At 35.8% G+C, this 27,163-nt stretch overlaps 2 protein-coding genes across 3 annotated transcripts; one reads left to right on the top strand and one right to left on the bottom strand.

The window, feature by feature from the left end:
- Nucleotides 1-943: 943 nt before the first annotated feature.
- LOC131787628 (uncharacterized) lies at nt 944-10,385 on the bottom strand. Of its 2 annotated transcripts, none has more exons than XM_066161173.1 (5): nt 10,244-10,385; nt 5,212-5,332; nt 2,458-2,611; nt 1,697-1,838; nt 944-1,365 (listed from the first exon to the last, which is right to left on the bottom strand). In XM_066161173.1, exons 1-5 carry the CDS (start codon nt 10,349-10,351, stop codon nt 1,270-1,272), a joined length of 621 nt encoding a protein of 206 aa, XP_066017270.1. In that variant the 5' UTR covers nt 10,352-10,385; the 3' UTR covers nt 944-1,269. The 2 variants fall into 2 exon arrangements, with proteins under 2 accessions (XP_066017270.1, XP_058960696.2); XM_059104713.2 differs by lacking the exon at nt 10,244-10,385 and adding an exon at nt 9,626-9,868.
- A 636-nt stretch (nt 10,386-11,021) lies between these two features.
- On the top strand, nt 11,022-27,132 carry LOC131787652 (cadherin-like and PC-esterase domain-containing protein 1). Its single transcript, XM_059104745.2, has 22 exons — nt 11,022-11,726; nt 13,450-13,701; nt 14,052-14,136; nt 14,311-14,488; nt 14,935-15,097; nt 15,486-15,676; nt 16,163-16,235; nt 16,729-16,869; nt 17,703-17,807; nt 18,235-18,392; nt 18,627-18,670; nt 19,046-19,075; nt 19,238-19,427; nt 19,931-20,111; nt 20,596-20,719; nt 21,418-21,554; nt 22,043-22,099; nt 22,594-22,760; nt 24,342-24,443; nt 24,631-24,718; nt 24,803-24,949; nt 25,559-27,132. Exons 1-22 carry the CDS (start codon nt 11,376-11,378, stop codon nt 25,715-25,717), a joined length of 3,123 nt encoding a protein of 1,040 aa, XP_058960728.2. The 5' UTR covers nt 11,022-11,375; the 3' UTR covers nt 25,718-27,132.
- The last annotated feature ends 31 nt before the right edge of the window (nt 27,133-27,163 follow it).

Here is a 27,163-nt window from a genome sequence, read left to right on the forward strand (position 1 = left end):
GGCCACCCAACAACAAGGGACAGTGTAGCAGTGTTAGGATTGGTGAAGAATGACTTCGCTTTGGCTGCAGTCTGCTGTGATAACCATCGTCATAACCTAGACCAGCAATTCGAGATGACATGGTTCACAAAGTGCATCACAGAAACATGTGAATCTGCTCTTAAAACAAGCTTCACGCTCTGACAGGGTTTTTTCTTAAAACAAAACAAGTATAACTTATCATGCTTGTCATAAACGCATAAGTTTACATACGTAAAATCTGAGATGTTGACACTAAAGTTTCTGTAGTTTTAATAAAATATCCTTTTCCCCCCCCAACCCCCGTCATTAAGGCTTGGAGCTTGTATGTAGCCTTAAATTCTGTGTGGTTGGGAAGCAGAAATGCTTAAAGAAGACCAAATATCCCCTGAAACAATGTGTTAAAGCAGAAAAGCTTAAATGTTTAAATAAGACCAAATATCCCCCACAACAATGTATGGCCCTTATTGGCCTCTTTAGTTTTTGAACAACAGGGAAACATCAGTTCTTAAAATGTTCACTGTCTTGAGAGGAGGAAGATTTTCCTTAACATTGCCCTGAACCTCTTTTTATCTCAAGTCAATGTTTTCCTTGTATACAATAATTCTTAACTATAGCCTTTTTCATTAAGCCTGATGGTAACATGTACATCATCTGTTGAAAACAAGCAGGACACACTGAGTTGAAGATGTTTCTGTTTAATTGCAAGGGCTTGTTATTTAAATTACTGTATAAAGACTGGTACGGTTTTGGCAACAATTTTTTACAAATGGATTTTAAGATTTGAATTTCAGTGTTAAAGCCTTAACTGTTGAATCTGTTTACAAAAAAACATCGTTTACATAGAATGCCTGGCTTATTCAAAGATGGTAGAGAACCTTTTTAATATCAGAATCTAAACAACCAGCTGTGGGATTTGGTATAATTTTCATGAAACAGCACATTCTTTTACTAGTAATAATACTGAACTTGAGTTTTTCCAAAAAATTACACTATCTGTGAACAGCAAAGATGAAAAGAGTTAAAAAAACCCTAGGAAGGGCATTTCTTTGTTCTGGATTACCAGTATCTCACCTATGCCTCTTAAGAATATTTTCCAAAAAACACAGCAATGTAACTTGAACTAGTATATAAAAATAACACATTTGCTATAAGCTTTTCTAACTTTACACATCCAGGAACTTTCTTACATTTTTTCTTAAAACATAGTATTCAATGCCTTAAGTTTGGCTTAAGCTTCATGGTGATTGGTCAGCTGGTGGCCTCAACTTCCCTTGAGGATTTCTTGAGACTAACTCTCATGAACTCTGGTTTTGTTGCTTCTGTCTCTTTCTGCTTTTCAAAATCCTTGAGAAAAAGAAAATAATAATTTTAACCCTTTAACCCCTAAGAGTGACAAGCATCTAATTTCTCCCTTCAATATCACCCCTGAATCACACATTAGGTCACAAGAATAGAGGAAATGATCACCAACAAAAGCAACTCTTAATTGTTAAACAAATTCTCCAAATTCTCCTCATCAGCACCATAGAAAATGTATAGAGAACAGTATGAAGAATATACATACTGATGTTAGAGTATGGAGAGTTAACCAACAAAAATGCATGAATCCTATGTACAAACTTTACAACAATGTGCTAAAAGAATATAATGGATAAATTGACCATCCTCTCCTCACCTCTTGTTTCTGAGAGATACTGCGAAATCTGGATTCCAGTTCACTGTCAACACTACTTTTACCCTTTTCAGCTTTGACGGACTTTTTGTGTTCAAACTTTTCCCATGTTTTCATAAGTTCGGGTCTTCCCAGTTGAATACCCCTAAAGGGAGGAATTACAATCATAATTCAATTAACCCTTAATAGACACAATGGAAATGAAGTAGTGAACAGCAATTTTGTCTGGAGAGAGTGGATGAGGAAAGCCACCTTAAGGATATTCAATGTCAAATCTGTTGACTATTTATGGTTAATTTTGTAACAGCAACTTTAATTTTTGATCAGCAAGACATGCCATCCCAGTAAAAGAAAATCTTGGTGTTTTAACCAAGGTCACTATGAGCTTATGCTCACTAGCTATTGGTTGAACAATTCTTATTTGTCAGAAGAAACTAAGCTCCACAAACAGTACTAGCTATTGACCATTACTGATGTTTGGTATAAAAAAGTAAGCTTTCATCTTTTTAGATGCATATACAAGCTATTATAATGTATTATCAAAAGTTGAATTAAACAGGTTTAATGATTACCACATGCATACTACTTGTCATTTTCAATTAACAGTATGACAGAACAACTGTTACTATGTTTGGAACTTTCAACACCTTCTGGTAGATAATGTTAGCAGGTGGAATAATTTCTTTAGTCTTACACTTAAATTTTTTATAAGACTTTGTGCTCAATTATTACTAAAGTACTCAAACCATGTCAAAATAACCTACCTTTGCTGGCTAAATTTAAGGTCTTTACGTAATTCATCCTGTTCCTTAGAGGCAGAGTGTGGTATGACAGTCCTCTTTAACTCAGGAGTTGTGGGGGGAGTTTGTTTTCCATCACCCAAGTAGTCTTGTTTAGGGTACTTTGGATGATTCCTTCCTTTAAAACATCAAAAAGTTGTTTTTTGGCCATGAATTACTGGCATTTTAACAAAGAGTTAGGTGTCCAATAGTAATCAACTGGTTTTCTACTTTGATATACATGAATACTTGGTACAGCACAGTCTGTCAAGGCAACTTGATTTAAGATTTTGAGACTGTCCCTAAAAATTTTGCCACAAGATATTCCCATAGCATTAAGATATTAAGGTATCATAGACAAAAAAATTATTTTTCAACTTCCTGAATAATTAACATCATCTAAAGATCTATCAACTTCTGCAAAATTTATTTTGGCATCTTTTTTTCTTCAGGAGATATAAAGCAAAATGTAATTTGAGAGTAAAATGAAAGGCGTAAGATTGATGACACTTCATCATGTCAACTTCATCTCATCACCTAATTAACAATTTCTACTAAAGATTACAATGCACACTGTACAGGGCTCGAAATTGCGACTGATACCGTCGCCAATGCGACTGAATCTTATAACTTGGCGACTAAAATTTTGAGTTTAGTCGCCACTTTGGCTACTATGTTCCTCTGATAAATAAAAGATTAACAATTTCCTCAGTCTTGTTTCTGCTTTTCTGCTAAAGGAAATGCAAATTTAGTCTGTTTACCTTAAGGTTAAAACTTGAAATCACTTCAAGATTGCGACTTCTGAGACGACATCACAGTGGCTTCTATACGGTAACCACAGGCGCAATATTTTGTCGAAAGGCCGCTGAATTTAAAAGCGTTCTGTAGCAGATTCTGTCACAAGGAGCCGGCTTTCAAAGTAATAGCTTTCTTTCACCATGTACGCAATCAAGTCAGACGAGTCTACACTGAAAGTCATGAATTGTTTATCACAAGAGAAGGATACACTGAGTGATTTTCGTAATTTGCTGCAGTCTTGAAATTACTAGGAAGCAAGATCGTTGTCAGTATGCAAACAAGTAGCGTTTCAAAGCCTTTCAAAAATGTTTGTTTGGAGCGTGAATCTCATGCAGCAGCTACCAGAGGATGTTTTTCAACGTGTTTAGTTCCAGAAGCCAAACAACTATGTCAATTAAATAGGGGTCTAATCTGAGCTTCTGTTCTTGTACTATCTGGCGACTGCATTTTTGCATTTGGCGACCATTTTTTCTTTGATGGTTGCCAAAAGGCGACTTGGAATTTTTTTTTAATTTCGAGACCTGCTGTACAGTTCAAAAATTGCTAATTCATTATCAAGTCTCCCAACACTGGTTCCTTTTGAAAGATAGAGAGATTGTTTAAGTAATTCAAGTGTTGTTTTCAAGCTTTTATCATGTCCAAAAGTGACAAGTCCCTTATGCCATTCTCAAAAAAGGAAAATTTATTTGCAGTTTGCATCGGAGTGGAAATATTGTTCACTGATGGCCATAGGGGTTCCTACTAGACTTAAGAGATTCAGTGGCCAGACCCTACTTCTATTGAAGTTGCTGATGGTGTTAGTTTGCAAAAAATATCACAGACAGCCCATTGTCATTTGCATAGCATTGCACTTTGATAATAGATCAATGAAAAGCTGTGACATTGTGCAGCTCTCCTTTCTCTGCCAAACCTCTTTCCTCCTCTTTCTGCTGGTTGAAGCACCTTCCACATTGACACAAATGACTACATATTCACTTATTTAAAACCTTCTCAACCTAACTCCTTACAAATTGTATTTGCTCTTTGTCCTCTACTGTAGGATGCATCAGTGCTGACAGGCAAACAGTGTTAAATGACTTCATAGGTGTGAAGTGGAAAGGCATTTATGTAAACAAACACTGATGCCCAAAACAATTCAAGTGGCTTTTGTGGTAAAGTGTTTTGGCTCCGCTTCTTATATTTGAAGAGTTTGTTCTTGGCTGATATTCAGTCAGTTTTCGTGAAATGTGGAGATTGTGTTGGGAATATAACAAACCCTAAAAGTATGTCCTGGATTTTCAATTTTCTCCTTCTTACTTGAGATATAGTGTCCACCATAAAAACTTTGCTCAAAAGCTCTTGAAGTTAAAACAATGATAAAAAAATTAACAAGGCTTTAAAATAAAAATCCCAGACAGACTTTTTTAGTTCAATATGTAGAGATCATATTCTGATAAAAAAGAAACATGTTAATCAAAACATGTTGTCAAATTAAGTTATCTTGTAAAACATCTTGGGGAGAATGAATAAGCTCCTAATCTGTTCAATGGTAAAAAATAAGAAAACAAATATTCAAGAGCAGTGTTCATAAAGCTTTAAGAAAATGTATTTTTTTACAGGGTTAGCAAACATAATTGTCATGCTATCTCAGTTTGAATGAAAACTTTGATTTTCCTTCTGTGATACCTTAATAACAATTGCCATGCCAAATCCACTGTATTAAACACCCAACCTTTGGCCAACACATGCCAGTAAATCTTTTGACTACACAGAGGGAGAGTTGGTTTTTGCGTACTATGAATATAACTGGTCAGAGCCTAGAAAAACTGTATCCAGCCTCTTTGAGCAGAGTTTCTACTGTAATAGGTGTTTTTTTTTAATTTGAATTCAAACTGGCAGTTCTTGCAAAACCAACAGACACATGTACACTGTGCTTGTTTTGTACAAGTAAAAACACTTTACCTGGATGAGGATTTTGCTGAATCTTTGCTGTGAGCTCACATAAGGCATCCATTTTGATTTTCTCTTGTTTTGAAGACACATCCATATGGTCTAATGTGAGTGGATCGATAACTGCAGTACACTGCAAAGCAAAGTTAGACAAGTACCAACATCAACCAAATAATGATCTGCATAAAATATGATACTTAAAAGGTTTAAGAAACTTTAAACTCTTCTTGGTGAATGCCCTTTCAAGAATTAGCATATAAAAGACAACTTTCCAAAAGTAAATTTAAAAGACAATAAAAAAAATACTTGTTATAAATATTTAACCAATGGAAGTGACACCACAAACACAAAATCTCAGAGCCAAATGGCCACTGAAAGTATTTCTTTTAAATTAACCCTATCACATCAGATCTCTTCAGAAAACAAATGGCAGAGTAAACACTGACATTTAAGGAAAGGTGCGGCAAAGAGAACCAAGCGACATGTAAGAGGTGGTCATTAGGTCTAATTCTGTTGTTCAGTATACTAGAATAAGCAATACAAACACTTTAAAGAAGTGTCAATTGGTATTTGGCACAAACAGGACAAATTGAAATAACAAAACAAATAGTAAACATCAGGCAAGTTGTTCAGAATTCCAACTAGTGGGAGATAAAACCAGTCAGCTGTTTACAAAGTCTTTCTAAGACATGAAAAACAAATTCAACTGGGCAGCAGGGCAGATGAATTTAACTTACAACCATCAGATTACGAATCCAACATGTTAAACTTCTTGTTCAGACTACCTTAATGACAGGGGTTAAAACAGGAATGATATAGGTGCTTACATTGAAGGGAAGTCAACTACTTTGTGGTTGACAGTACAGTATGGTCTGAAGACATAAACGTCAGTTTCAAGAGATTTAGGTATGGTCTAATTGAAAATTATATAAAGAAACTCAAAACCACAGAATATAAATTGAATAAGACTCAGATAAAGTAAATTTTTTTAAAGGGATGATGAAAAATTGTGTAAATAACTGAGAGTACAGGTGATTAACATTAAGGCTTTGAGCAATTCTAAGAATATTACTAGACACGTTTTGGAAACAAACCGTAAAAAGAGCTATTTAGCCGACTATCTGTTTGAAAATGTTCATTTGGTGGTTGACAATGTTGTGAAAAAAGTAGCAGAGAGGCACAAACACTTCACTGGCACCTGCCATGAACATCATTTAAGAAAATAACCACAATGGTAAACTTAATGCTATATTTTTAGTAAATTATGCAAAACTGCGACTTTGAGTCACTTATGTGCATTTACAATAATTTTTTTACCCTGTGCCTCTGTAAATAAAAATATAAGCCGATAAGATTCATTACTCAAAACGAATTTACGGGGTTAAACACATTGTCCATCTCTTACATAGCTCGAATACTTAGGGAAATTATAGCAAAAAAAACGGCAGCAAGAAAAACAACAGTTCTCGGATGTTCAAAGAAAACTGCGCACCCTTGTGGCTGACAGATTGGTTTCTACTCCGTGCAGCTGAAAAAAGCGAACAACTGATAAAGCATAGCAGAAACCCTGTTGTGATCGCTGTCTGTAACTCGTGTGCACAGAGGGTCTGCTTCGTAAAAGACCTCGAAACTAAAGCACTTTCGGCGTATCTCGCGACAACTTTGAGAGATTTTCCGGAAAAAAAACCCGAAGGTACTACCACGTTGAATTACCGGGGTAAAACGGCGGTCAAAAACATCGAAGGCTCTATTTTTTTTTTAAAACCTAATCTTGTTTTTGTTAGCTGTACATCTAATTATCGGAAATTTGAATTTCAAATGCGCGACCGCGAATTAAGAACAACAAGTAAACCTCTAGAAAACAAAAGCGCTATTATCGAAATTATCAGTCGAAAGTTTAAAAAGCAAAGGAATAGAAATACGGTTCGAGATTTTGAAACCATTCTAGTGACTACCATCCCACTAGAAAGCGAAATTTAGGCGACTTGACGATTTCACCGATAGCGAACATTTACGTTTGCAAAATTTTGTTTGAAACTCGCTTAATCTTGCAATGGAAGTCACTACCCTGTAAAACTTACAGCATAACGTCAAGAAATAAAATAAATTTACTTTACAAATAAAAATTTCCGAGAGAAAATATGGCTTCCAATCGAACGACGCCCAGTGACACTCAGAGTTCATAACATGACCGTTCGAATAAATTTCTTCCTACAATGTTGAACGAAGAAAATATATGATAAAATGAGCAATATACAAGATTGGAAAATATTAGATTGATTCAGAACCATAATATTTAAAATTACGGTGAATAAAAATAGATAGAGCGCTTCCTTGATGCTGTCGAAAAGCCACAGGAGCAGAAGAATCTTACGAAGAGTACTTTCCAAACACCTGTAAACAAATGGGTCTTCGCCCTTCTTGCTAATTTTAAAGATGACATCGAGTTCTCACAAAAATAAGTCAGTGCGACAAGTTTTGCACTACTAACCTTGAAAAAGAAGTAAAATTCTTGCTTGAAGGTGCGAACTAGAAACTGGTCAAACTTTTACGTTGCAAGTTTTCCTCCGGCGATTGAGCAACAACGGACATAACAGTGTCAAAAGTGAATACTTGAGATGAAGTCGCGCGAGAAGTACTGGGCGTGATTCCTAATTTGGTGAAACGCTCATAGCTATTATTGTTGTGCTAATGAAAGAGACAAATGAACAGTAAAATGGCAGTACACGAATCAGAAAAAAAAAAACCAAAAACGAAAACAATAACAAAAAACAAAATAAAATCTAAACTCCGTGGAAAAACCCAACTGGGAATCAAAGCGTGGCGCAGTCGCATTACCCGGTTAGAGAAGAAAAGATTGATTTTTCTCTTTGTCGAATTGTTTCCTCATCCATACGATCAAAGGAGGTGTGGCCTTTCACATCACGGAAAAGAAGATAAATACCAAGTTTCGGGATAATTTCCAAGGTTAAATGCATGTAAATGCTCTTCCCAATTTAATCGTGTACATCAATTTACTGTTGGCAGTTGTGAATGTTTATAAAAATTAAGCTTTTAGCCAAAATCGCAAAATTATCGTAGCTAAGCAGTCATTTCAGATTCTAAAGAATCTGTACTCATTCATATTTGAAAATTGGGTACACCTGTATGCAATATCAAGTAGTGAATTATCTAGGAAAATAATTAATATTCAACGATCGCAAACGTTCAGGAGAGCACTGCGGAAATTAGCGCTAAACGCCGAAGAAATTTGACTGTCAAATCGTTAAGGATCTCGTATTTCCACAGGACAATTACCAGCTAACTGTAACAAAATGTAAAAAAAAGAATTTGATTTTTTTAACTCAAAAATAACAGCGCTTTCATGAGAGGCTAGCCAAGGGGTAAATTTCAGTCAGATTAAGAAGTAATTGTTGCCGACTAATTTTCCTTAAACAAACACGCGCACAATCATCAGAGTAAATAGCCGATCGCTTCAACAGTTATGACACAATGATCGATTAACATTCGAATTTAATGCAAACGTAAAAAGGTACCTTCTCCTGGAGAAGTATTTGTAGATGTACTTTAAGTCACAGCTGTAGCTGAGATAAGTAGAGTAAAACTAGTAACACTGAATTCATCGCACGTCGAAGCCCCACTCGCACTTGAGGCTTCCATCATGTTGTATCAAATGTTACCTCCTTTCAAACGATCGATTACACCAATCTACTGGCGTTGTATTTTTTATCATACTGGTAAGATATTACGAGTCTGCGTCGAGTATATAATACAAAGATTTCGATTTTTCCACGTAGATGCAGACCATCGAGCCTTGTAGTTTAAAGTAGTAAGGCTTATCACTGGCGACTACTCGCGCAGCCAATATATCTTACGGCGAAAGTTACGTTGCAGAACGATCAAAAATTTTTCGTTCATAATTTTGAAGACACGAATACCTTGAGCGAAGCTAAAAGCAGTGTGATGTTTAGAGCATTCATTCGGGCGGAAGCAATTTAACGATGTCGTGATTACCCCTAAGTAGTTACAGGGGGAACTCTCGATTCGCACAGTTTCCGCTCGTGTACAGCACAACCACCGATGTATTTATGTTAACAATGAATAGTTTGCGGTTCTGAACTGTTTTGAGTGTAAACACTCTGATCCTGGACTACATCATGCCACTAATGAATAGAAATATATCTGGATAGCTACCTGGGATGTAGATGAATTCCAGCGAAGAGAAAATAACTGCTAGGCAATGCAATCTTTGCCTCTGAGCTGGAGGCTTCCCAATGTTTGTGTTACAACAACCGCGAAAAACAACGGAAGGCTTATCTTTAATTTACTCTTCAAACAAACCAGAATTTCTGGTAGAGAACGCCAACATTTCAAGAAGATTCATAGATATAGATAAAAAGGACAACAAAAAAATGACCGCTCTTACTTCAACGTACGCTGAAGGAATGTATCCTATTTCGTTACTGGACAAATTTTGAGCGGCCCACCATCCTCCATCAGATTTGTTCGTGACTAAAAATTTCTCGCCTTTGTTAAAACTAAGCAAGCTTTCGCCACAATCATCACAGAAGTCATACTTTGCTTCGTAAATTTCCATGATTCAGCCGTTTGTTCTCGAGCCGTGACTACATGGAACGTTTTTGTTTTTCTATCGTCGCCGATGCATGAAATCGACACCAATTTGTCGCGCGATGTCATTCTGATCTTAGCGTGGTGACGTCACTGACTGAGGCCAATCAAGAGCTATTTATTTTTGTGGAAAATTTTAAGTGCATTTTGGTTTGGCATTGTTTTCTTTTCTTTTCTTCTTTCACAGATTTATGACCTAAAGGAGTCTCCATTTGCGGTGGAGTATTTATTATTTCAAAGATGATGGTGAGATTTCAGACCTTATTAATTTTCTTTTTTGAAAAGGTCTTAACCGAAGCTTTATGCGCTTACTTCCCGTTTTTTCGGCACGGCAAATTTCCTGTCTTAAGCGCGCTGTACAGGTCCGGTCAGGCAGCCGTTTCTCAGACAACTTCAATTGCAGTTAATAGCTTACCCAGTTCTTCACTCGCTTCCGCTGACTAAGCAGGCTACCATTCCCAAACCAATACGTCAACTGGCGGTACTCTGATGAAGAAAATGCTCTTAAGTATAGAAAAGCCATTTCTGCGAGTGCCCTAAACTAATATGAATATTGATCAATTGGATCTCGAAAGAGCACCTCACTAGATTGCGCAATATTGGCCGAAAAGAAAAAAAAATCTCTGAGGTATTTAAAGGTGAATTCAGGCCTTGACCGCATTTTCTCTCAGATATAACGCTAGTCTTAAAAATAATTTAATGCCAACTTAACGCTACTTTTTAATTTGGTCGATCAGGACGCGCGTCACATGTCGTACGTCGGCTATAATTAAAAACACCTGCATAATAATAAAGGAAATATACTCGAAAATGGATAAAGGAAATATATACAAATATATATATATATATATATATACATGTATGATAAAGGAAATATAAGAAATATACTCGAGAATGCTTGAAAAGTGAAACTCAAGTTACGTGCAGTTCGCACCCTGTGATAAATATTAATTAGGATATTAACTACTCGATGTTCGTATTTTGATTCTTCTTGCGGGATCGTCAAAATACGGCAAACTGGTAAATCTCGGTGATATTACTCACCAAGAACTCTAAAAATATGGACATATTTCCTTAACACTTACACGGCGACAGCAAATATATCTGTCAAAGTGATTAGGATTTTGTAAGGGCCCCAAGCGTTTATTGGTTCCCTTGAATGTGTCACGGAGTGAAGGCCTGGATACTAGGGATAACGCGCGTGACATTTTTGTTATCATTACACTTTATGATTGACCGACAGGGAGTTTTAAATATCTTTTTATGTAAAGCTACGTAAACCTCAGAAGCTTAGAAGTGTTGAGGTCTAGAGCTGATGTAGGTGAATTTGTATCGGTATAAGAAGGACCAAGACTCACAAAGAAATAGTTTCTCTGGTTTCAGCCATCCGCGCTATGTCAACCTTGAGTTGGAAAATGATACTACGAATCACCGTTGGAGTTTCCTCTAATTTTCGCTAATGGATGTGAGGAAGGAGACGATTTGTTCTCGAGATGGCAACCACAGTGCTGCAGCTCTAATAGTCTCCACATTGCGGCCAAAAAATTATGCGATTAATTCAGCTTTGCAGGCGAAAACGTGTTGTCTTCTTGTTGGGTTTGATTACATTAGTGTCGCTTTTGTCGACTTACTGGATTGAAACTTGGGTTCAACATGACCCTGATTTTCTAAACGACGGTTCGCATTCTAAGGAAATAAAAAATACAGAAGAAAAGGTGAAGCTGATTGAGGTTTTGAGAGTAAAGGGAACTAGTATTGAAGAAAATGCGTTTACGAGAACTGATGGTGATAGTGCAGTCTCCCATACTCCTCTACAGAAACTGCGATATAACGTTACAACAGAGGAAATGGTAGCCAGCAAGATAAGGGAAACAGGATTACTTCAAAGGCTTGAGGAGGTATGTCTTTTTTAACGCTAAGATTAAGGTGAAAAGTTAAATTAATTTCGAGAAGCTGAATATCACATCGGAATGTTTGAACTTTTCGATTTTCCCCACGTGTTACTTCTTTCGGTAGCTGTGAATTTTTAATTAACCACTATCACGTTGAAAAACCATTCATGAATCCATTCATGCGAAGGCCGAACACATTTTGATTCACTAGTGTTGATGTACTAGCATTAAATTATCCCAGCGTTATTTTGATGATATTCTTTTTGTTCATGTACACTACAGTGCTTTTGTGTTCTTTTGTCGTCGGGGAATACCCTTCAAGTGTCTCTCAATTATAGGATTTGATTCACAGTGAAACAATTTAAACACAAGCTGACATTTTTGGTGAAAAAGTTGTTGAATAATTGAGTGGCATTTTTTCATTTTTCGTAATACTCTCTCTTATGAAGAAGACGCAATAATTACTTCAGATTTAGGCTTCAATATGTTCTGACTCTTACACCGGTTTTTTCAAAATATTTGATTGTTTTTCCTCCTCTGTTTTTTTTTTCACGTTTTACAGCTTACCTTTTATCCCTTGTAAGCGATAGCAGAACTTTGCTGTGTGATTAGAATTGAGATCTCTGACATTTTCAATGATTTCTGCAAATACCTCTTAAAAAATTTATGTTAACATTCATATAAGAGCAGCTGAAATTTGACAGCACAGATAAAATTGTGATGCTCTCTAGAAATTGATAATTTTTAAGTTATGAAAGTTTGATAATTGTATTAATTATGTACTAACTTTCTTTTTAGCTTGTTTCCTTTGAATTAAGTTCAATTTGCAAATTACATTTTGAATTACTAAAAAGGATAAAAAAAAATCATAGTTTGTAATTCTATTTTCAATTAAGGTTGCTTTTCTTTTGGAATACCTTACTTGGATATGGTATAGAAATAATTCTATGGAACAAAATGAGAAAAGCAAGCTGGACATGATCTGCACTATAAACCCATAACACTCTGAAAGTAAAGAATTAATTTGATTCAAAATGTTTGCTTTGCTGTTAATTGTTAGTGAGCCTGCACTGCTATTTATTTGTCAGATCTGACTGGAAGCATAGAGTCATTTTTTTTTTGGATATCCAGGCTTCTGATGACCTAAGGTAGAATTGCATTTGTAAAGAAGTTTCCAACTGCTGAGGAAAATCATTTAGTGCATTCTTTCCCCATTAAGAATATTAATTTGGCTGTAATAATTTTTCATCAATTTGATTGTTTTACTGTTGAGACAAAAAAGCTTTTAATGAAAGATTCAAAATGTTGATTGCTTATTTATGCCTGTACTTTGATGCATCATCTAATTGGCAAGTCAATCTCATCCTGTGAGATCATCTTTTGATGAAAATCTAAAGTAAAATTGCCGTTAGAAAAGGCAAAAACTATAGTTAACCGCTGAAACAGAAGGAAACTTATTGAAAAAGAATAAACTTATATTTTGCTCAATGATGCCTAGCTTAATCCTGCAAGCTGGTAGTTTCTTCCTACTCTGTTTTTACTTCAATTTTGTGTAAAGGAACCCAGCTGCCAGCTGAAAGAAACTGAGGAAGATTGCAAATACTAAGTGTCATTATTATTGGAATGTTCATTGTATTTTATTCCAGTTCAACACAGAATGCCAGCATTAACTTTTACTTTGAAAAGTTTAATTTTATTTAACTGGTGATGTTTTTTTTCATTCTTGCAGTTAGAAGAAAAGATGATGAGAAGGCAGTTGGATGTTTTGGTGGCTAACCACTCCCAATCAAATACAAAGGATATTTTAGAACCTTTCAAGCATGCTCTTGAGGCTCTTGGCTACAGAGTGGTTTTGTCCACAGATACAGAAATACTTCCTTACATGAGAAAGAAATGGCAGGGAATTCATTGGTGTTCTGGCAGAGAGACATCACCTTGTTTTAATAGCAGTGATCTTGTCTTTCTCCAAAAGAATCAGAGAGTAAGAATGTGTTGTTATCAACAAATCAGAGATCATCAGAGGCTTGTAGATCACATTTGATCCTACAGTAAAATTTGAGATTTTTAGAAATTCCCAATCTGAGACTAAGTGCAGATATTTGCAAGTAGAAAATTAAGCTCCAGACGTGCCAGAATAATAAGAACTCAGAAACTGATGATTGACAAGAGCTCAGGTACTTTCCTCGTTGTTAGATTTTTAATGGGTCTTCCACCCAAGCAATCTTAAACATTATTTGATGTGGGTTACTCTAAATTTTTCCCTGTGCTGAAAGTTTTTTTAATCTAAATTCTTGCTTGATGGTATCTGTAAGTTTTTTTCATTAATTTCAGGTATCTCCAGTTCCAGGCATTGAAAAATTACTTTTAAGGAATGATGGCTTTTGTTACTTGATGTCAGCATCAAAACTCATCTCAGGTACCTGCAGAAAAGTCATAAGGTGTCAGAATATTAACAATTCTTAAAAGCAAAAACCTGTAGTACTGGAATATTTCATATTAATTGGCTCAAATTATATATACATATATACATTTTTTTAAAAAAGCATTAAATTGAGGAGAAAAGAGCTGATTTGCTTTTATTTTATTATAGTGTTTGAAAACAGACCTATATCACCTCCATGCTTTGTGTTACCAGCGCAAATCAATGTGTCTCTGGATCAAGATATTAAAGCAAGAGGAAGCCAGTATTTTATTTTGAAGTCTCTTGGAACAATTTCTACATCACTTCATAACTGGAAAGCTATGAAGAGTCTGAGTGATAAGAAAAGGTATGGCTGTATAATTTTGTTAAGGAGGGGATTGGGGTAGCCTGGGTTGGGAAGGGATAGTTAAGATGTCAAACTTATGCTGGGGGAACATGTACTTGGCACATACTAAATGTCAGGAACAAGTAAGGAAATTTTCAGTCCCAGAGATTAATTGTGACTTGTTTCCTTGATAAAGGCTGTTTGGTCAAGTCCTTCCCCTTAGCAACAGCATCCTGTTGATAAGTAGCATTCATTGTGAATGCAGTAAATATTGTATATAATGTGTTGAAAGGTACATGTATTCTTTTAATTCTCTTAATTTGTTATTAATACCATTAAAGGTTAATATGTAGGTATAACTCCTGGCAGGCAATGAAGCAGTCATTTTTGAGAGACATGCATTTGGTCAAGTAACTTACAATCACCTATCTTCATTGAAGTTATTTTTTCTCATTTTTCTCTCACAGAGGTGAGTCTTCAGAGGGCGTCATGCAGATTTTTCCAGCTGATGCTCTTTTGATTGAAGGCAAGGCTGTTATAGCTCAGGTGTATGTTCTGGTCACTTCAGTATCTCCTCTCAGGATATACAGACACAGAAAAGGGCATGCACACCTTGTGGCAAGAGAGCAGGTAATCTAGCTATTAGGTGATTTTTACCCTGATGGTTTAGTGATCACTTCAAGTATGTGTAGTAGAAAAAACAAATGAGGGCATTTTAGGTTATAAACATCTCATGCTTAGCTTGCTTATCATATCTTGACTACTACTGCATTCTCCCTTCAGTTATTTGTGATCAATTTTCATAAAAACCTTGTTCAGTCATGAAGTTTAACTTTGGGCTTGTCACTTCAAACAAACAGCATTATACCAAGTTTAAGAACTAAGATTACAGGCTAAAAAAAAAAAAAGTTGCAATATTGAATTTCAGGGCCTGTTTCATTGTACCATTTTTAACCACTTCTATTTAAACTACTCTCAACACCACAGAAAGTTCTCTCTAATGCATATGCTACTGTAGGATGGTTTGGCAAGTAATTGGAACTTTGAAAAGTTCTATCAGCACTTGGTTGAAAACTTTGGTGAAGACAAAACAAGTAAAGCAATTGAGGAGATGGATGAAATTGTGGTGAAAATGCTTCTTCTATTGGAGCAGTCATTGATTATGCACTTTACAGGGCTGAATACTGGTGGAAGACAAAGAAGGTTTAGGTATGTACAGTACTTTGGATGAAACAACACGTGAGAGGAAGGGCTTTAAGTCTTCAGTCCCATTCTGATAAGTGTACGTGAAGGGCTGGGGCATATGCCATACAAACCAAAGAGGTATCCATGGCAGCCCTGTAAGGGGGAACAATCTCAGATGCAAGTGCTAACATGCATTGTCAGGCAAAACAGTTTCAGTGGAAAAACTTACCTCAATATGATTACCTACCCTGTAAGGCAAGTCATCCTGCAGTACAAGGCAATGGGTTTACCTCATATGGAATGATTTGTAATGCAAGATAGAAGATCTGCAGCAGCCATAGGAGTCCAAAAGAACTGTCAATCAAGCCACCTTTGCTTTGTTTATGTGAAGTTGTGGAACTCAGTCTGAATTACTTTTAGACATATTTTTAGTGAAGTTTTTGATTTTCAGAAATACTGATTTATATATTGCATATAAATTGAAATTATTCTTGTTTGTTTCATGTTTAGATGCCAGTCGTGTTTCCAGCTTCTGGAGATCAGTGTTATGTTTAGTTCATCACTCAGTCCTTATATTTTGGAGGTAGGTTCAAATTAAGCTTCAGGAAAAATTTATGAGGTTAATGATACTACTGCTCCATTTGCTTATGTGCATTACTGTGATTTGCTTTACCACTAAAATGGTACAACATTATTGGGTGGAAACAGTTTGATGTTGTCTGATGAACGTCAGTAACTGTAATGCTTATAACATGTGTTTGAATTTAATCAACAAATATGACTGCTTGCTAGCTTTGGCAATTGAATACCTATATTTTATGACCGAGAAAATAATGGCTTAATAATGACATACCTTTGAAAGACAGTGTAATCTTAACTTGAAACCTTCTGGTCTAATTAATACAAAGGTTATATGTACATTGTTTTAGCAGTTCTCTTTTTCTTACCATTCAATTATTCCAAAAGTATAAAACACTGTCCTGTTTTTAATTGTGATTTTTATATCTTGCAAGTTTAATTAATTTTATTACGACATTGATACAATATTTGCTTTCTGTTATTCTTACCCTTTCAAGGCAAAAGCTCCTTCTTATGAGATTGTTTCCCAAAAAATAGTTGAAGATACAGTCAATCTCTTGTTTGAAATGATATCAGTACCATTTTCCCATGATGTTTACAAGACTGTAAAAGCCTTGAAGGAAACTGTGATAATCCAGGTACTTTTTATGTTTGTGTTATGAATTTGATTAACAAAATAATTAGTTATTATGCAGCAATGAAAGAAGCCTAACAAATGAACAACATATTTTTCTTGATGCACGCTCTTTTGCTACTTCCCCTTCCCTATTACAATGTTGATTTTAACATTTAGGGGAAGTCACTAGGCTAAATATTTTAGGAATGTGTGTTTTGGTGTGTTATTATGTTGAGGAAGATGGAGTAGCTTGATGTCAGTTGGCATTCTATGTCAAAACTCTGGATTGAGAGAGTGGATTTGAACCCTGGTCAGATTACTGTGTTATGTATGTGTTCTTGAAAACTTAATATTCTCTCATGAAATTTGATAGAAAACTATTGAATCACTGGGAAATCAAAGGCAAAACTGCCCCATTGTCCTTGCGTCAAAATTAATATCACTGGTGTCTTTCAATTGACAACTCACAAAAGCTCTTCTGAGAAATGATATAGGATTTTGAAGGCTCAAATGATGGCAGTATGAAGCTCTCTGAATAATTACCATTTCCTGCTCTTGTAAACTATCAAAATACAATTTTTCAAAATTGAATCATAGAATTCCTTTTTTTCTGCAACATTGTGTTGAATTTTGTTTTGTTCTTCTGTATAGGACAGTGTCTTCATACTGTATATTAATGAATGAAGCTGCATGTGTGTGCCTTTTTTCAGTTATGAGACACTTAAAAATTGTAAATGGAAAGTGAATAAGTTTCAAAGATGGCTTGTAACAGAGAGTCATTAAATGGGGCTTTCAAATGTCCAAATTTTGCAGCAGTTCCTAACTGAAATATCTTACCCTACTCTTTCAAATTAGAATAGAAAGTGCCAATTAGTACTGGAAAACTGTTTGACAGATGACTTGTTAGAGTATTTATTACAATCTCAAGTGGAGAAGCAACATAGAGGAGACTTTAAACAGGTACTAACATCCTTAACTTTTTTTTCTATTGTTGGAAAGATTCCCTGTATGCAGTTTATTTAACTGCCCCCTGATTTCTTAGATTGAAGACACTGGAAAGGATAACAGGAGAAATTGGTGGAAATTTTTTTATGTATTAAACCTTCAGAAAATAACAGCCTTATGATTTCAGGGTGTTTCTGAGGTTGAATTTTTTTTGTTCTTAAAAGAAAACTTTCCTATGTTAAAGGTAGGTAAATAATAAATTCCATCTAATGAACTGCTATCAAGTAATGATCATCATAACTTCAACAATTAAATCTAGATCACACTTTATTTAATGTAAATTTGTTTTTTTGTAATATTGTATTAAACTAATACTGTGTCTATTGCAGATTTTATTAAGGGTTAATCATTCATTGTTTCTATTTGTGATCTATAATAACAGCTCTATCCAACCCCTTATGGTGATAAGTACAACACACTGATGCTAGAATTACTTGACAATGGAGTTGAGTTCAATCAAGAACAAAGAGCTGATTTAGGAACACCAGATGTTCATGATTTTTTGACAGCTTTTGAGGCAGTGAGATCTACACAACCCTCGTAAGTTTTTATGTGTACCGTGCAGGTTAGGTTATTTCCACTTTGCTATGTTATGATGATTATCAAGCAAAAATGATCATACCAAAAAAAGATAAAAATCATGATAATTGTTGTATGCCAGGTAAAAAGCACTAACATGCGAATCTATGAGTATGTGTGAGCTTTCATTTTCTGTTGGTGGTAAGACCCTTGATAAAAATTTGTTACAGCTGCATTTCTGTTCCTTCTTTAAAGGAAACACAGAGATGGTTCAGTTAGTGACTCACACATATCTAAAGGTAGGAATGAATTTGTCTTATTCAGCTGAGGTTAGACTTAATTGTACCCAGTAAAAGCAAGCACTTCATATCCATATTTTTGTATGTCCCAAAGACCACATAGCCTTTTGAAAACTCTAAGGACTACAACTAGTTCTAGAGGGACTTATGTGAGAAAGCCATGATTCAGATGGTTTATTCAATAATATGATTCATGATAATAGTGACATTGCTTGGTTGCAAATCTTTGACTGTGTAGTTTTTGAGATATGGACGTATTCAGGTTTACTTTTTGAGATTTCTGTGGAACAGATTTTTCATTCTCATGAAAAAATAACTTTTACTGGTTTCTAAGCTTCATGCATGTATAAAATAAACCCATTTTCTTTTTTATAGGGTCATCAAAAGAAACTGTTTGTGTTGATGGTAGGTTTATTTTGAGTGCTTTTCTTTTAAAGGTGATATTTAATTTTTTTAATGTGTGTATTTTATGAGGCAAAAGAGTGCCAATTCAAAATCTGACATCAGGCTTATTCAGATAAATGAAACCAATATTTCTAGAAGACCTGCATCTTGACTTTTATCCAGATCCAAACATGGATGGTGTCCTGACAGAACTCAGTTCTCAGCCCGAAATAGTTCTTCATCCACCTTTCAACAGTGATGTCTTCATTTATCAATCAACTGTTCCATTTGATGCCACAATCCTGCAGCTCTGGGGTAAAGCTTCAAAGTGCCATTTAGCTGTGCGAATAGACACCAAATCTGAGGACAATAGGTTTGTAAATATGTGTCACTCTAAAGATTTGATATTGTGGATAGAAAATTACCTTGGGTCAGTTTTATGAGTAGAATCCCATAGATAAGGAAAGGAAAATGAGGATTGGCCATGCAAGGCTGTGCCCTTAAGAGAATCACTGGCTGTATCAAGATTTGAGGTGCCCCAGCTCTCGTAAACTTTTATTAAAGTCAATTTATAAAAGTCATCCATTTACTTAAGTTAGTTGCTTGTGGTACTTAAGTTCTCTAAGAGGATAGCTATGTTATTCTGCACACATTGTTGGCTATGTCTAGATAAATATACTAGGCTTTTTAAATTATGGTCATAGTGTCAGCTACTTATAGGCTTGCGAAATTGATATAAATCAAAATTTTTCTTTATCATGTGAACATATCATTTTAATTTATTTGTTGACATAGTGAATCATAAATAGTTATGAATAATTAACTCTGTCATAAAGCTATATATTATTAATAGTTGGTTATATTATTTTGTTTCAGTAATTCTAATCATTCTCTTGGTGTTGGGTGGAACAAATTTTCCATTTTTGTTGTTGATACCAGGAAGAGTAGGCCTGAAGTTGTGAATACCTATCATCTGTTTGTGTTTCGTAAAAGACGCTCTGAGACAGAGAGAATATTTGAACAAGATTTTACCCATCAAGTTTGTGCTATTTACCAGGTAGTGGATCTGTTCACATCCAGGTGGCACATGTGGTCTTTAAATGCTGCCATGTAGAATTTCTTGTGTTTTCATTTTTTCAGTGTACAATGTGGTGAAATGAGAACTAAAATTGTTTGAGTTATAAATGTGTATTTATTGAATCTTTGGGATTTCAGTGGTGGTGATGTTCCCACCTTCCAGAGAATATTAGATTCAGCTGGTTTTTGTTATTTATTTTATTTCTCAGTCAGGATGTACAGAATGATTGGTCAGGTCAGTAGGACGTCTTCACTCTATGGCCTGCTAAATTCAAAAGTTTGTTTTAACTGAAATCTTACTAGCTAGTAATATCTTACTAACCTTGTTTTCTTGGTATGTAACTTACAGTACAGACTTCAAACTCAGTTAAAGGAGATACTTTTTTTTTTAAACTAGCTTTGCTCAAGCTATATATAAAATTGCATACATGTAGTTACTGGAATTATTGTTGTAATTTTTCAAGGAGTGCAGCCTCAAAGTTTTTCCTGACTTGCCGTGTGGTCTTGAGAAGTTGTCAGAGTCAACGTGGAAGACTTTTCTCTCTAAACAGAAAGAACTCCCTCACTGTGAGACTGGGCACGAGTCAGGTGGATATTACTTATAATAAAAGTAATAACAAGACACCAAATTGTCATGAGAGGATAGACAAAATGTTCTTATTTTAAACTTGCTTGACCATAACCCTTTATACCCGAACATCAGTATGCGTACTCTCTGCTCTGTTCTAAGTCCATTTCCAAAGGTCCTGACATGGATAATTTGTTTAACAATCAAGAGCCTCTTTCCTTTATTCTTGCGAGCTTCATGTTTGATGACAGTCACTCTTAGGGGCCATAACCCTTAGTACTTTGCCTGTACTTTGCAATAGATTGGAATTCGACTGAGGTATCAGATATCATAGGATACTTACCTTAGGTACATGAATAAAATAGGAAAGTACTGTTTGCCCTCAGCATGTGCCAATGGCACAAAGGCCGTGAAAATCAATGAAAAAAATTAACTCGAATGAAACATAGCTTGGTTAAAACTCACAACTAGCAGGAGGGAAACTATTGGCCATTAATATTCATAACCTTGGACGCAAACTCTTGTCAATCAGTTCGCCAACCCGACGTTACCCATAGAAAACTAATTTTCTAAAGTTTTATCTTATATAAAGAAGATGCAAGTTTTTTTTCAAAAGAGGAGATGAAATGCTAAAATGTAGTTTCTTTGGGTGTCACCACTTTCCTATTTTAAAGTGAGAAAAACATTTACCACTAGGATAAATTCCTCTTATCGTCAGGTCGTTGGGTTTTACCTTGTGCCAGCTGTGATTACCCTTCTAGCTGCTTCTGGAGGCAAACAGTCTGGTCGCCACTCACATGTCAGTACAGTGTTTTTTCCAAGAATTATACCAGAGATTGCCTTGCAAACAAGAAGGTGAGAGGCAAATTAAACATTATTCACATTGCACTTGGTAGCTTGACTAGACTATAAGCGTCTCTATGCGAAGCATTATTTCCATTTTTTGTGGTTAAAGTTACGTTGCTTTCGACATCTCAACTTTCGGAGGCTTGTTGTCTTCCAGACTTTTATTGAAGAGTGCATTTCTTTTGAATATTGTAAAACCAAAATCAAATTCCATAAGGAGCCAGTGAGATCTCATGATAAAATAAGAAAACTGCCAAAAAGGCGGGAAAATGCGGGTGATTAAGTTCCAATTGGTTTTGATGTCGCATCTCATGAGCATAATGCAATCTGATACAACTAGGAATTGCATTCATCGCTTCACCGAGAATTTCTGTAACTTTGTGTTGGTAACACACCTTTGAATGTTTTGAACTTACGAATCAATTTAATCCTTTTTAGCCATAGAAAAGAAGAGACTTTAGTAACAAACGTTTTCTCTTTTTTTTCGTTTACTTTAGATTCTTTTTGTCGGAGATTCCACCAATCGCGGCATTATGTATTACCTTATGGAAAAGGTATAGTTACGTAAAACGAGAGAACCCATATTTTTGCAAATGAAACTGTGTTATATCTATGAAGATAGGAGAGACGAGAGCAGAAGTTAACGTCTAGCTTTTGAATAAAGGTGCTTTCTATTTATATCTAAATTTTTTTATGGTGTAATTGTGTTTTATTAAGGAGGCAAAGAGCTGTAGTAGTTTTTCATTACTTGGTTATACTGACTGCACTAAAGATTGATTTTATCTTGTTTCCAGTTCACGAAAGTAAGTTAAAGTCCTCTCTGTTTCTCACTTGCACAACCTTATGGCAGTTAATCAGTGATATGTTATTATTCAGTGTATGAACTCTTAGTTCCTTTGTATTAACTGTGTTGGAATCACTCTTTATGAAATGAAGTGCCTCTACTTGTCGATGACAAATAAGTGTAGTAATCTATATCTAGTCGATGAAGACGTATGAAAACCGTCGGTTTTTCCTTTATCCTTGATTGGTTATTCCTTTACTACAGCTGAACGGTTCATTAAGAAAATGGGAAAAGACGCATACAATGAAAATTTACAGCGACGAGTTGAACGGCGGCCGTACCTCTGTCAGCTTCGCGTATTACCCTCAGTTTTGGCTTCGTGAGAACAAGAGACCTGTCTTTGTCAAAGCGCTCTACCAGCTTATAGCGAGGTATCTCCTTATATGTCTTTTGTATCATTTTAAAATACAGTAAAGCCCAGTAAGTAGATAACTCTCGTAGCTTTCGTTTACCTCCCAATCATTTTAATTTCCATGGTCATCGCGTTTGTTAATGAACTTTTTCCATCCTAACATCAGTCAGCACAGTATTCATGTTGGTTTTCTCCATACTGTTCTTTAAATGATACATTTCCTAAGGTGCTGATAAGAAGAATTTGTTTCACAATTAAGAGCTTCTTTAGTAGGTGAACATTTCTTTTATTCTCTTGACCTTAACGTTTGATCAAGGGGGAATACTGTTGGAAAAATTAGTTGCTACTCTCTCTTAGGGGTTAAAGAGACATTAGCCATGTAAACCGCAAAAAGGAAATTTTGAAAAATCGGTTAACCAATCACCTAAACCTACACATCCAATAACACTTCTACCGATTTCGTGATGGAATTACATGATTTCAGTCGTTCATATTCCACTGGGATCGGAAATGTTTTGTTTGCTTCAGGGGTGATATTGTAAGAAGAAATTATACGCTAGTGTTTCTCAGGGGTTGAAGGGTTAAGTCGGCTGATGTAACAGGTGGAAAAATACCACAAGAGAGGGAAATTGTTTACCTGGAGTATCTGCGGAAAAATTTGAAAGAGACATTCACGACCATAGCTAGAAGTCTACCTTGGAGAGTAATATGCCCTTGGTTTCGCTTTAGTTTCATCTATTGACATCTTCTCCAGTGCCTTTAGTTTGAGGAGGTTTCTTCTGAAAATGATGAATTGGTGGTTGTTGTTGTTGTTCGAGGGATGCATGGGTATACAGGGCGTGAAATAAACTTTTTTTTCTGATAGCCACTTGGCTCCTGAATTCTTCAGAGTGGTAGCCAATTCAAAAAAAGTTGGTCGCCATTTTCAACGACAAACAAAATCTTTCTTTACGCTGTCAGCGTTCTAGATAGACCCTCCAAAATAAAGTTAGGGAAAAGATCTTTGACGTGCTACAAAGTGGACACTAGAATGTATGATATACAACCTTCAGGCTCATCTAAATCCAAGATGGCGTCTAGTTATCGATCGAGATACATGTGCTACGTTTTGGAAACAAACTAAACGAGGAAGTTTGCCGCGGATTTATCTTTGCAAATTTATTTAATTCACTATATCTCTTGGTAAGGTGATGATGAAACGTTGTAGTCGCCAATTTGGCGACTAACTTTCAGGATTTGGTCGCCAAAGTGAAAAATTTAGTCGCATTGGCGCCTGTATTAGGCGCAATTTCACGCCCTGGTATATGACTGATATGCTCAAAACATCCTGTGGTTACTAAAAGGGCGTATGCTAGAAAAGGGGAAAGGGGTGGGGATTATGGTGCTCGTTCCCTCTTCTAAAAAAATGATCATTTATGCTATTAGAATAATTGAATGCCCTAAAATACCAATTAAAAGAAAAAAAACAAAACGAAAACAAAAAACAGTGTAGTATCCCACAGTGGAAAATCCTGCCTAACCCCTGTCACTAAGGCGTCCGCGGTCTAATTAGCGCCTGCAAGGAGATAAGTTGTAATTATGATTTTTCTTCATCTATCAGGTTTCTTCCTTTAGAAAACAACACGAACACCATTCTTGTTGTGGGTGGAGTTCAGTGGATGGGATCCCAACACATTGTGGAGACCAATAAAGCCTTAACCAGGTGAAGTGTGTAATTACACCATCAACCGTTATTGACGCGGTTTGTTTTGTTTGGAATGCTAGCAGATGACTGTTGAGAATGTCAAATTTTCCATTTTATCACTATTATAAAAAAATGGAAATAAGTGATTGTACTATAAATAATGTGCTGCTATTCATTTTCTTATCATGAAGTAATTTTTCTTCAGTCTTGGCTTGAACGGAATCAAGGTTGTTATCAAGAGCCTGGGCTCTGGATTCCACCTTCCCGTACCAGGACTTCCTCGTCACAACTTGGTAAAGTTGCCATTGTTGCATGTTAAACCCTTTTATGAACTCTAGTATAGACAACGTTGATCGCTAATGGCATGTTTTTCACAGGCAGAACAGCGTAAAACTGCTGAACGGAATGAGATGGTAATTAAAGCTGCTACGCGGTTGGGGTATGAAGTAGTGGACACTTTTGGAATGACTGTTTCTAGATACAAGGACTTCCTCCTGGGAAACTGTGGCTGCCATTTTCACAAGGTGACGTTAATTCTTAAACGATTAGTTTAAATTCCTGATATCTCTTTGGCTTCATGCTCCGACTAGCAACTGATGGTCAATACTGAGAGGGTAACCATCGCTTATCAGAGATCACCGTAGTGATTTGGGGCAATTTTCCAGTGAGTGTCAAAGTTATTCCTAATCACCCCCACAACCAATCCTATTCCAAACTAAAACAAATCGCGACTTGTCCACTATCTTTTCCAGCGTTTCAGCCAGTTTGCCTCATTCTTACGTTGAGTTCTGATCGGCTCCTCATAAGATTTTTCTTTACTCTGATTGGCCGTTGGGGTAAGTTTTTTTGTGCGACACTATTGGAAAAGCACTTTATACCAGAGTTTCTGTGTAATACTAACCACTCACGTAACATATAACTTGAATCCCAAGATGTGAGAATTAATTTTCCTAAATAAACAATGATAGAATTCTTTGTTGGCCTTTCCTTATAATTTTTTGGTATACCGAGACGTTACCCGTTTTCGGCGTGATTAAACAGTCTTAATCATGAACGCTCCTGGGAGTCGTAGGCCTATAGAAGTAGATGCATTAAATCAAGCGAGCTGAAATTTAAAGCGATGTGGTTTTCAGGTCGTAGACATGAGGTCCTTGATAAAGGAAGAGGATGAAGTTCCATCTCCATTGTTGGAAAACAGTAACAGACAGACCGACTTCTTACCCAGATATCACGTGATGGGACCAATTAATAGTATTTACTCAGAGTTGGTAATAAGCAGAATGTGCAGTTGAATTTTCAAATATTTTGGTTATTCTATAAGTTTTTCCGTTTCTTTCTACAAAACTAAACTGCAACAGTGATTATAGCAGGTAAACTAAAGGTAAAGTACAATAACGAATACAGTAAACCAGAAACCTGATCATTGCTAACCCGTTTTTAATGTCTATGAAAATATTTTTTTAAAAAACAAATTAAATTCTTATGGTTCAGAAGGCATCATTTTTACACATAAGAAAATAACGTGGTTTTTCAATTCATATCCTCTGTACATATTAATTATTACAATATTTCAAATGAATTCCAGATCTTTCAAGCTAAGAGTATCAATATTTATTATCAGAGTTGTTAATTCAAAATAGATATATACATATCGAATGATAATGTGCAATTATGAAAGGGCCGATATTATTTACCTATTATTTACCTTGAAGTATTCATAGTGTTATATATAGATTACATCAGAACATCGTCATTAGCGGAGCTAGTTGTGCTACCCATGACTGATCATTTGACAGCATTTACACTTACAAGTTCTTCGTGACAAATGTACTTGTGTAGAAAAAATAGCTGTGGGGAATTCCCTGAAATCCTTTACACTTTCTTTGACAATTCTCCATGTAAAGTCATTTACTCGACTTTCCTCAGGGAGCCTTACAAGTTTTTCCTTAGCTAATCCTCTTTTGGGCGCGGTAAAACCATTCCGCATTTACCGCAGAATCTTCTCAAGAGAAACCTCTAACTGTAGGTGTGGTGTTAAGCCTATTTAAATGTTGTGCCTCTCTCCTGTGTGTCAGACGAAATGGTGGCTTGTGGCAATTATTTGGGTCCTTACTTAAAAAAAGGGGCGAAGCCGCGAGTTCAGGGTAGAATCAATTTGTTGCTGTAGATATGAATGAGGTCGACAACATTAGGTACGGCTTTTAACCCTTTCACTCCCACAAGTGACTTAGACAGAATTTCTCCTTACGATATCAATACAATATCAAGCACGTAGGTGATGAGAATAGAGAAAAATATCAATTATGGGATTAGTTAATCCAATACCAAATTCTCTAAACTAACATCATAAGAATTGTATAGCAGATAGTAAGGAGAATTACTAAATAGATCTTGGGAGTGAAAGGGTTAAAACCTTATGGCCACTTTTGGATTTAGTCAGGGTTAGTGCGACACACGAGGGGTTCGGCGTTTGAAACGGGCGTCAGAGAATGATTAATGTCAAGGGAGGACTGACTCTCTCACTAAACTGCGTTGATCGCATGCAAATAAAGCCATCTAACTGATGTCTCGATACACGTGCAATAGCGTAAATTTTATGGAGAATTGATTGTGCAGGAAGGAAAATGTACCTTTTTCAATGGAGAAGTGGAATCAAATATGTGAAGGAAAGTGAGGGAATAAAATCACGATAGAGAAAAAAATACAAGATTTCCGTTGCGTTTACTCCCATCAGGTCA

The sequence above is a fragment of the Pocillopora verrucosa genome, chromosome 14 (assembly GCF_036669915.1).
Source record: "Pocillopora verrucosa isolate sample1 chromosome 14, ASM3666991v2, whole genome shotgun sequence".
NCBI lineage: Eukaryota > Metazoa > Cnidaria > Anthozoa > Scleractinia > Pocilloporidae > Pocillopora > Pocillopora verrucosa.